This window comes from Scyliorhinus canicula, chromosome 5, assembly GCF_902713615.1.
Source record: "Scyliorhinus canicula chromosome 5, sScyCan1.1, whole genome shotgun sequence".
Lineage (NCBI taxonomy): Eukaryota > Metazoa > Chordata > Chondrichthyes > Carcharhiniformes > Scyliorhinidae > Scyliorhinus > Scyliorhinus canicula.
In genome coordinates, this window is record NC_052150.1 from 46,451,110 (window position 1) to 46,463,205 (window position 12,096).

The 12,096-nt window shown below is 41.7% G+C and overlaps 1 protein-coding gene across 1 annotated transcript in view; it reads left to right on the top strand.

The window, feature by feature from the left end:
* Positions 1-12,096, top strand: part of kif13a (kinesin family member 13A) — a 350,954-nt gene that overhangs the window by 315,609 nt on the left and 23,249 nt on the right. The window contains 2 exon segments of the mRNA XM_038796988.1: positions 9,393-9,443; positions 11,732-11,843. Of these exon segments, the coding sequence (XP_038652916.1) occupies positions 9,393-9,443; positions 11,732-11,843 (163 nt within the window).

Consider the following 12,096-nt stretch of genomic DNA (forward strand, 5'->3'; position numbering starts at 1 on the left):
CACAAAGTAGCCGCCACTGAGACATAGCTGCAAGCCAGTCAGGAATTAAATATACCAGGTTAAAAGGTCTAACGACAAATGGGAAAAGTTGTAAAGGGGGAAGAGGAACCTTAGTTGTTCCGGATAAAATTGCTTCGAGGATAAGAGAGGGCTATAACGAGAGGTAAGCAGACGGTGGAGATTTTATGCGTAAAATTAAGAAATAGAAAATGATTCCAGGCTGCACCTGGAATTGTGTATAGGCCTTCCTGGTAGCAACTCAAGTGGTGGATTGCATAAATGCAGAGATTAAAGATGAACATGCAGGCAAGGCAGAGAGGTTTTAATGAGGAATTCTAACTTTGAGATAACCAAACTAGTGTATGTCAGAAAGGAAGTGAATTTCACGAGTATGCCTCGAATAGTTTTCTGTGACCAACAAGAGGTGCAATATTAGATATAATAATGAACAGTGAGCCATATTTAGTTAACAGTCCAATGGTGCGTTAATATTTATCTAACAGCGATCGTAACCTTATTGAATTCAATATAGTGTTTGAAAGGGAGAAATGTGATAGGATTCTAGATTTGGATAAGGCTGACTTCAATGTGATGAGGCAGAGACAGTTAACACTAAACTAAGCAAGTCTGTTAATGGATAAACTGACAGAGGATTGATAAAAAGTGATGAGAAAATAATTTAATATGATACAGAACCAAATTGTAACCTCTAAAGGGCAAGAGCTCAAACTTTCAAAAATGTAGACATTTAATGATGAAGAGGTGGAGACAAATAAATGAAACGGGACAGCATTCTTGAATGTCAGCTTTAGCACAAATCCTGGTGAATGGGAAATATATTAAAAAACAACAAATAGTGACAAGTTAGAACTGCCAAAAAGATATTTTGAAAAGAAACTTGCAAAGAATTTCAAAATTGGCACCACAAACTTTGACAAATGTATTCAGAAAAAGAGAGTGGTCAGGAGCAATGCGAGTCCCCTTGGCAATTGATGAGTGATATTGTCAGTGAAAATAAAGAAATGATGATTATACTGAATAATTACTTTGCGCCGATAGCTACAGTTGGAGAAGAGCTCAGCGTGCTTAAAATCCCAAGGAAACTAATATTGAATCAGGGGCAGGGACTCAGCAAAATGAGCATAGCAGTGAAGAAAGTAGTGATCCTATAGTGACAAAACTCCAGGACCAGATGCTTTCCATCTGAGAAATTTGAAGGAAGTGGATGAGAACATTGCAGTTGCCCAAGCTGTAATCTTTTAAAGTTCTCTCATTTTGGGAATGGTTCCCATAGATTGGAAGATTGCACATCAGTTGCCTATTTAAGAGTGGTGAACGAGGAAAGCCAGGGAATTATAAACTGACTGGCCAAATATCTGTTGTCAGGAAATTACTAGTCTATAAGTAAGGGTAAGGTGACTGAATGCCTGATAATTTTCAACTGATCAGAAAGGGCAAGCATGGATTTTTAAAGGGTTGCCCATGCATGACAAGCCTGATTAAATTTTTTGAAGAAATGACTAAAGCAGTGGACCACATAATGTCTTTATGGATATTATTTTTATGGGCTTACAGAAGGCATTTGATAAAGTTCCTCATAAGAAACTGCAAGATAAAGTTGGAGCCCATAGAATTGAAAGCAAATTATTGATCTAGTTTGGAAATTAGCTCAGCCAGGAGACAGGATAATGGGCAGTTACTGTAATTGGTAGGATGTGACTAGTAGTTACCCTCAAGGATTTGTATTGGGGCCTCATTTATTCAGTATATTTGTCAATGACTCATATCCAAATTTAATAATGACATGAAGAGAAACAGTATGATAAACTGTGCAGACAGAAGTGTAAAATTATAGAGATATTAAGTGAATGACAGAACTGTAGCCAATGGATTGCAATGTTGGAAAATTGGAAACATCTTCTTTGCACCTAAAAACGATAGAAAAGAGGATTTTCTCATTGGAGAAAAGCAAGAAACGGTAGCGGTCAAAAGAGGTTTGTCATTCAAGGTGCAGACATTTAAAATATCTTAAATAGGTACAAAAAGTAATCAGAGGCGAGTGGAATGTTAGCCTTTATATTTAGAGAACCAGAATACATGGGGTTAGAGGTCATGTTTCAGCTATATAAAGTCTTGGTTAGACCATTTCTGGAGTGTAGTGATTATTTCTGGATACCACACCTTGGAAAGGATATATTAGCCTTGAAGGGATTGCAGCATAGGGTTCACTAGAACAATACCTGACCTCCAAGATACAAATTAGGAGAGGCTATACAAATGACGGTTGTATTTCTCGGAATTTAGAAGATTAAGTGGTGATTTGATTGAAATTGTCAAGATATTAAGGGGAATCAAGAGGTCAGTTAAAGAGAAACTATATCTGCTGGTCGGTGGGACAATAATTAGGGAGCATGGTCAAAAAATAGAGCCTGACCTGTCAGGAGTGAAATTAGGAAACACCACCTCACATAGTATGGTAGAAGTTTGGAATGTTCTTCCACAAATGCAAATGATATTAGATCAATTGTAAATTGGAAAATGAGATTGATAGTTTTTTGTCATCTAGAGGTATTGAGGGATATCCGACAAAGGTGGGTATAAGAAGTTAGGTCACAGATCGCCTTAAACTCAGTGAATGGCCAAACAGGTTTGATGGGTTAAATGGCCTCTTCTGTTCCTATGTGAGTAAACTGTTGGGCAATTTTTAGCAATAAGTAATGTAAAATCTCGGATCAGCATTTTAACTATTATACATTTGGGCTGTGTGTAATAACAAGTGGCGAAAGCTTTCAACTTTAGTGCTTTTATTATCCATTGACCTAACTTGCACAAAAGAACAGTGGTTCAAGAAATGGGAAACAAAACCAACTGCTAAAAAATGACTGGTCTTTATCCCGAGTGTTTAACTTAGAAAAACACAGGGCAGCACGGTGGCGCAGTGAGTAGCACTGCAGCCTCACAGAGCTGAGGTCCCAGGTTCGATTCTGGCTCTGGGACATTGTCCTTGTGGAGTTTGCACATTCTTCCCCTGTTTGCATGGGTTTCGCCCCCACAACCCAAAGATGTACAGGGTAGGTGACTTGGTTAGGCTAATTTGCCCCTTAATTGGAAAAATGAATTGGGTCCTCTAAATTTAAAAAAAAACAACTTAGAAAAGCACACTATCTTCTAAATAGTTTAGTATTGTCCATAATTCCAAATATAGAAGTATATATCTAACAGTCTAATGGGTCGTACATTTTTCGCTAAGTGACAGATGTTATGAATAGGAATGCAGATTCTGTTCCCTGTTTAGAATAAGGTAGAATAGAGCAGGACAAAATTAAACCTACCACACTGACTTTTAATGAAACCAGCCGTAGTGTGTTTTGCTAAATGTTTGCAATTGCTTAATGCAGCAGAAGCCAGTTAACATAGCATGGAAACCCACCCACCCCAAAAAAACCCAGATATCCAAAGTCATACAGTTGAATGCTGTTGCTCATATCTATTCCTTAGAAAAAGAAGCTTGCTGAACCGATGGAGGCAAGCAGTCACTTAACTGAAGTCCACTGGAGGCCACCAATAATGGACAATCATTCAATTTCTACTGTCCGTTCCAGCCAAGTGCTCAGATGTCAACCTGCATCATTACCATTGGCGGTGCATCATTCCACGACTACATCCCACCAATTAGTGAGTGTACCTGAGTTCACTGGAAGTCTAGACTGTAGGATTGATGTGGAAGACTGGATAAAGGATATGCAGCAGTTACTGGCTGTTCATGAAATCCCTGCCGCACTCCAGTTTGAACTAGTAGTGCATCGCCTTAAGGGAAGAGCAAAAATGCTCGTCCTTAATTTGCCACTAAAAGACCAGACTGCTGCGAGAGCCTTTGAGCAACTCAGAGCAGAATACGGGAGCTCTCGACTCTCACTGGATCCTGAAATTGGTTTCTTTCAAAATTTTCAGCAGACAAATGATGTCAAACCCAGTTACACAGTGGGGGCAGTGATCAGAACTTTTAAAGCAAAAGCAAATAAACGGAGTTCTTCTACACACAAGAATTTCAAAATTCAACCACAATTCATGAATGTTGTATTCGACCAGGATATTCATCAGAAACCTCCATCTATAAAGCCAAAGGTGGTAACGTTTAGAGGGGAGCAAACTAAGCTGAAACAGCTGCCGTGTGAAAATAAGGCACCCTTCAGACAATCCAAAAAGCCAGTCAAAGTTCACGATCATGCACAGGCTGTGTCCATGCAGAGTGGTCAAGAAAGCTTTGGAGATCCATCGCAGCTTGTTGGTCCTGCTCAAGACCCTGCACTGCTTGAGCTCACTACCTTAGTGAAGCAACTTGCTTTGCATCAGAAGGATCAAATGGAGAGACTACAGCAAATGGAGAAATTACAGTTTATGATGACTCCTGGAGCCAATGCAACTCCATCCACTGTATCTAACTCTTGCAGAAGTAATGCCAACTTCAAAGAAAGAGCAGATAGCAAAAATGCAAGATCACCGAACAGTGAAGGGTTCTGTATATGTCACCTTTGTGGACATGAAGGGCATACGTTTAAAACGTGCAGGTCAAAAAGATCAACTTTTAAAACCGATAAACCAGAAGCATTGTTTTCCAATTTCCAGCATTTAGACAAATAAAACTCATAACCCAGGAGGAAAGTTACATCCGTAACAGTTCAAGAGAAAAACCTGATGCAAAGAAAATACTTGTACATAGAAAATATTTCAAAACTAAGAGCTAACCGCCTTATTTCCTTAAGTTTCAATATTTAGCCAGCTCCAGTAATGAAGAACTTAAGTTATCGGCTCTGCTTTTTAAAAATCATTGCCTGTTTGCAGTTTGTGGAAATAGCTGGATCAAGTAGACCCCTGATTAAAGTAGGAAGCCCAGATGTCATTAACCCCGATGAATTACTGTTTGAATTAATTTTTTAATCATATCGGTGCCTTCATGTGACTCCATACAGAAAGGCCAGAAGAGTTTAGCCTGGACTGATGTCAAAAGAAAAAGTACCAGTTTTAAGAAAAATGCTGCTTGAAAATATTGGCAGCAAGTTTTAAACCTGATATAAAGGAACGTGCCATAAAGTTTGGCCTTACCAATGACACCTACATCCCTTAAACAAATACAAAAATACGTAATTTACCTTCAATATAAAGTAGAATCAAGTTGGAGATCAACAATAAACACCAGCATGAAAACACTAATTAGAATTAGCAATCTAACAATGAATGCCTTGACTATGAGATGAAGCCCAAGTTTTCTGCTGTTTGAAGTGCTGAGCTATTCAGTCCAGAGCTGGGGTTGATCTACAGTAGACGAAAGCCTTGGCGTTGGCTAAATATGGATTAGTTCAATTTATTGTTTCAACCAGCAATCTACTTGCAATTATACAGCCATGCATTTTTTAGAATTAACAGATAATAAGTTTGTGAATTTGGAAAATGTAATGAGACAACCATCAAGTTGCCAAACATAATTTATTTTGCCAAATGTGGTGTAATTTTGTGTGGCTTCAATCCTGTTTTGGAACCTTGCTGGATGGAATTGTACAATAATTCTGTAATGTTGCCATGTCCTGCTCCTGCGATCACATCCATTATGCGCCCACAATGGCAAAAATGTCTTGCAAGATTATATGAATAGTCTCAAAGATCCACCACCTAACTAGAAGCCTAATAAAAGATGTCTGACCGACAGAAAGTGACATTCTTTTGAAACTGTTGCTGTTTACCAACCGCACAAAGAAGCTTGCATCTCCCCGAGATAGAAATAAACTCTGTGAACCCTTGTCAAAAGTTCAACATCATTGCAATAATTTGAGAACTATGTCAAACCAGAAAAGTGAGAAGACCATGCAATCACCATGGCACGTTTGTCATTCAACATCACAATGGAATTGCAACTCTGTTCAGCGTTCAGGAGCTATTCCAGGTTCCTTATGAACTAGCTTGACCACCAAGCAGAAAAAATTGAACGGAACAGGATTGCAGAAGTTAACATCTGATTTTGGTGAGATGGGTGGAAGTAAAATTGAATGAAATCCTGTTAATTTTATTTTGGATAGCTAGTTTATGTAATCTGTGAACAGAAATGTAATTCTGCAAACTGGACTACTGTTCAGTTTGTGTCTGGAGGTACTTACTAATCTTAGTCACTTTCTGGTTGAGTACAATGATCTAAAGCAAGAGCTTTCTCAGGTACCTATGTGACTGATTGAAGTTCTATACACAACTGGCTAATTCTACAATAATTCTACCACTGAAGAAAAACATTTGATATTATAATCCTAGTTCTGAAGTGAGATGCCACCCATCATTTCCAGATAAACCTGTTGGCAATACAAGGATGGTGATGGCCCATAAAAGTGTGCTGACTAAGAGGAACGGTATTGACAATAACCAATGTGTGGGCAAGGTGGTAACCAGCTCCATCCTCCAACCAAAAGCTCCTCCCAAGCACAAGAGGCTGAAAACATTAATTGTGACACAGATTAATTAATCCTTCTCAGGAGAAATGAATGACAGATTGTACCTATACATATGTACAGGAAGCTCAGTTGAAATCATCCTAATTATCTTTGTAACGACTTCAACTAAGTAGAATGTTTCAAAGTCATCTGGTAGGGAAATGGTCTTCATCTCAAACCCATTTTCTCCTCTCCCAAACGAAAATACCTTCAATGACCTAGCTTCTGTTGAACACTTTCAAACCATTGATGAAAGCTCTTACTGAAGAAACTGACAGCAGAGGTCAGGTGGCTGTAAGGCAAAGATTGGCTTTGCAGACCTTGGTCTGGAGATGTTGCTGTGAAAGGTATGAAAAATGGTACCTGACATCAGCATGCATGCATGTATGTACATTGCAGTAGACAGAAGTTAACAGCAGACAGGCAGACGGTTGAATATATCTAATGACCAGAGAGCCTTTAATTTCTTACACTAATGTGGCTTCTGTATTGCTTTCTTGACTTGGTGGCTATTTGTAATAGATCTATTCCTTTTTCAGTCACTGTACTGAATAATGACCTGGGCAACATTGAACTAGTGTAGGCAGCATAAATTGTGGCCATTTTAGAAAATGTCTAAGCAGTGAAGGAGGCATGGCAGTAATAGAAAAGGGTGTTCTGTTCCCACGCTCTATATTTCCCCCTCATGTTTGCTATTGCACCATGTGTGTATCTGCAGTTCTGTTTCACTGCCCATTTTGTATGATTTATTTCAGCAGAAGGAAATGGCATACACTGTCCATTCGTTATACATGGTTCCTTACAGAAATTAATATGGGGCTGTATTCTCCTTTTTGAAAGAGTTTGTTCTCCCATCAGAGATTAATCGCCTCTGATTTACGCTCGCACTGGGAGTGGGACTCTGAGGCGATTCACTATGCATGGCGGGGATTGGAAGAGTTTCCCTCGCAAATCCCTCTCTCGGTCCACCATTTTGAGTGGGCAGCCCGATAATGAGATCTGGCGGCTGTCCACCATCTTTTCTCTCCCCCCCCCCCCCCCCCCCCCCCCCCGGTAAAGCACTTACACCCCCACCAACCACCATGGGATTTGCTATGTCAGGCTCCCCACAATACAAAGGTGACCCAACCCCCATAAGAGAGATCTGCAGAGAAAAAGAGGAAGTAAGAACACTTAACTCAGGGGTGGGCAAACTTTTCCGTGCAAGGGCCACATTCAGAAATTCACAATTTTAAAGGGCCGCATAGTATATTAAGTAAAATAATTAATATTTAAAATAGCCAAAATAAAAGGTTTTTAAAGAAAAAAAAGCAATTTTTATTAATTAATATTTTAAAGTAGAAACTTCACATGAAACACATGTTGTGCCGAGCAATGATCACCCTACCCAAGTCAACGTATCCACCCTACACCCTATACCAGTAACCCAAAAGCCCCCCCCCCCCCCCCCCATTAACCTTAAAATTTAAAAAAAAAAAAAATTTTTTTTTTTATGACTTGATCTTGGTGGGCCGCATAAAGACCTTTGGCGGGCCGCATGCGGCCCACGGGCAGTAGTTTGCCCACCCCTGACTTAACTTCTTTCAATGTGGTCCAAGAGCTGTCAATCATGGCTGGATGTTTAAAAACATTGCTGTTAGTTTCACAGCTGGGTACTTAAGATCCATTCAAGAATGAAGGGAAATGAAATTAAACAATCCAGACAGCTGGGTATGGACAAACTGTCAGTCACAGCCTAGTAAAACGAATTTCTCATTGATGTGAATGAAAGCCTTGCCGATCAAAGATCTGAGGGGGTTTAAACCCACCAGATACAGTTTTCGCTTTTTAGGAATTTACAGGTGCTGCTTTCTCTGCCAGCAGATGTAGGGCACAGATGAGTTTTAAAATAGTGATTTTTTTTTTTCACTGTCTCAGTCTGGACTGCTCTCTAGCTTCCAGGCAGGGGTCTCTGTAATGGGGGAGTCTTTGGTGGGTGGGGGGGGGGGGGGCTCTCTTATGGGGGTTCTCTGGTGGGATGGGGCGGACAGGATTTGCATTGTGGGGAAGGCCTCCAATGGACTTTGGGGGCAACTCCCTTAATGAGTTACCCCCTTTGCCCACCACGAGGCCCATCATGCCAGGCCCATGCTGGGAAATACCTGCACCAATTCTTGCCCACGTGAATCCAGGTCCAGAGGACCAGCGAAGCAGGCTAGGAGAATCCGGTGCCGAGTCCATTAATAGGTTGCAAATGGGTCAAAATTACCCATTTGCATCCTCCTGCTGGCACAGTGGCATGAACCCTGATACTGCTGCCAGCGGGAGACTGGAGCATCGGAACGACGGGACCTGTTTTTTTGACGACGCTGGATTCTCTGTCACATCGGGAATCCGCTACTGGCGGCAGGCAGCAGAGAACCAAGCCCATTGTATTATTTTGGTGTAACATGTTCAGTTGGGGCCTGTGTAACTGTGGAATGCAGATACATGACTGATGTGCTGAGATGAGATGTGCCCGATTGGATACTATAAATTGTCCTCAGAAGCATTTCGGAATGTTATCTTGGAAGATACTTCTGTGCTAATTTAAAGGCTTGTGTAAAAGCAAAATATGGTTTTAATATGCTTGTTTTTATTTATACTGCTTAAATATTTCAAGGAACATGTTATGTACCCACCACTTCTTTTAAATGCTTATAATTGCTTATGGGAATTATACTAAGTTTATTACAGATCACACCCTTAACTGTGTTTGCTATCATCAATGTTGAAAAGTAATAGAAAATAATATGCCAGAAATTGACAACCATGCTCTAAGTTTGCTGTTCAGGTTTCACAATCTTAGATCAAAGCAGGAAAGCAAGACATTGTGTGGCAAATAGCAATTATTAGAAAATCTCTTATCTACCTGTATTGTTATATTTTTGCCTTCTACAGATCTCCAGTAGTCGATCGGATCTCTCTGGCTATGAAGAGGATGAGTACAGGGTATGTTACCAATGAATTGTTAAACACTACATAAATGTAATAGGTGCATGTGAGAGCTGACAGGGAATCACAGGTAAGAGCCTGAAATCGGTGATTCTACTGGCACAGTATCTTACTGGAACAATATCTTACAAGTACCTTGTACATTTTGATTTTTCTATTTCCATTTAAAATGAATGGAAAATCAGGTACTGTATAGATCTCTAATTTTCCAACCCTTCCAAGTGCTGCCTCGCAACAGGAATATTGGATCAAGGACTCAGCCCTGAGATCACTAATGCAATCTAACTTTCGAGCAAGTGCAGAATACTTTGTATATGCTTAAAAACCAGCTCTACAACAGCTGGTGCCAGCAATTCAACTTCCTTCCCCAGCTCCGCTTTGATTAAACAAATTCAGGATTTGATGCCCAGAAGTACTTGCTGATATGAAGCAATGATTGTGTGGAATGACCTCCCAGTTAGTGAAGACAAAAACTCTGAAAGCATTTAAGAAGTAGCAATTTGGACAGTTGGTTTGCACAGAACAATGAGCTCAACAGCCTCTCTTTTCGATCACTGGGACTCAAATCTATCTGGTCACATCAGATTACAGACAGGGGTCGAGCTCACAACAAGAATGTAGCATGCACATCCCGAGGTGGTGATGGCAGAGGCCATGGCCGCGATTCTCCGCAACCACGATGGGTGGGAGAATAGCGGGAGGTCCGCTCCCGCACCTCCCGCTATTCTCCCATCCCCTCCGGTTTTCCGATACGCCGCTCGGAGAAACGCGGGCCGCCGTTTTTCACGGCGGCCCGCGATTCTCTGACCCGGATGGGCCGAGCGGCCTGCCGTTCCCGACCTGTTCACGACGGCGGCAACCACACCTGGTCGCTGCTATCGTGAACATGGCGCGCCATGTAAGTGTGGGGCCTAGGGGGGGCGGATCGGGGATCGAGCACCACGACCGTGCTCAGGAGGGGACTGGCCCGCGATCGGTGCCCACTGATCGTCGGGCCGGCGTCTCAAGGGGACGCACTTTTTCCCCTCCGTCGCCCCGCAAGATCAAGCCGCCATGTCTTGCGGGGTGGCTGAGGGGAAAGACGGCAAACGCGCATGTGCTGTCCTACCCGCGCATGCGCGGCTGACGTCATTAGGCGCCGCCGCGGTGTCATTCTTGGCGCGCCGGGCCTTGAAGCCAGGGACAAGGCCCGGCCGCCGAGTTTCCCGGTACGGCCCGCCTATCCCCCCGGGTAGGGGAGAATAGGGGGCCGGGAGAGGCTTCCTATGCCGTCGTAAACCTCTCCAGGTTTCACAACGGCGTCGGGTCTTGCGGAGAATTCCGCCCCATGTTTTGAACCTTGTGATTGATTTTTTTTTTACATACACCATTTAGGTCACAGGCAGGTATTAAGACTTGTAAATGTGCGAAACACTCAGCTACAAATCATGCACTCAACAACATTATTGATGAAATAACGCAGAAAATGCTGGAAGTACCCAGGTTCTGGCAGCATCAATGGAGAGAAAAACGAGAGTTTTAACATTTCAGGTCGATGTACCTCTCATGAGAGCAGTTCTAATGGAAGGTGATCAATATGGGCAGCCCAATTCATGCTGAAACAGAGAGTAGCAGCCTAAAAAGACAACGGCACACCGTGCAGCTGGGCGTCCATTTCCCACGTCTCATCTTTTCCTGATGGTAGGGGCAAGCATGGGCCTCCAAAATGTGCTGCCGCTCCTAATGAGCCAATTTTGTTGAGGGCTTGTTAAAAGTCCATCTCTGCAAATGTTTTGAATCTCCCCGGGAGTCTGCCTTAGAACAGCTGAAGGCAGGTGAGGACCAAGTTGGGGAGAGTCATTGAGGCCAGAAAAGTATAGAAAAGTTCTTGCTTTTCATGGCTGAAAGGGCTTGCCTGTTTGAAGTTGACGTTTCAGCAGCCTTACTCCGGTCAGGGAAGGAGTCAGCATTCAGGGGTGGTCATCCTCCTGTCATTGCACGGGTATCAGAGCAGTGGGCATGGCTGAACACCATCTGAGCACCATGAAGGCTTGAGCTACTACGCCCTCATTTTGCATCAAAAAGACTCATTTCTTGTATTGACATCCTGAGAATTATGTGAGGTTTGCACATCCTAAACACTGCATTGATTTATCGTCTCACCCCAGACTGTAGTTTAACACTCTTCCTGAGAATTTGAATGGTTTCAATTTTCTAGCCGCTCTGGCGTACAGCCAAAAATAATTGATTAATTGTTTTTTGCAAATGCAGCAAACCATTTTATTTATTTTTCCTGATGCGGTTAGGGTCGTTCGGAAAGTCATCATGATATTTCTGACTGCTCGTTCAACTCTCAGGAATGTTCCTGGTACGGTACCCTACCTAAAGATTCACCACGCCGGGTGAAGGACAGTGGAGGTAATTATATAGTTATCAAGAAAATTCAATCAAGTAATTAAGCTTTTCGTGAAAGTACAGAAATCTGAAATACTTAATAGAACAATAAGATAATGTTCAAGTTTTAATATTTAGTATATGTTAAAATAAAATTTTTGTTTTAAATGTTCGTCTTGCCAGGCTTCTATTAAATGTTTTAAATCTTTTTTGCTCTACACCATTAAGCTACCAGTGTTTAAATGTAACAACAGTTCGCACTTTTTTCTCAAAAGAA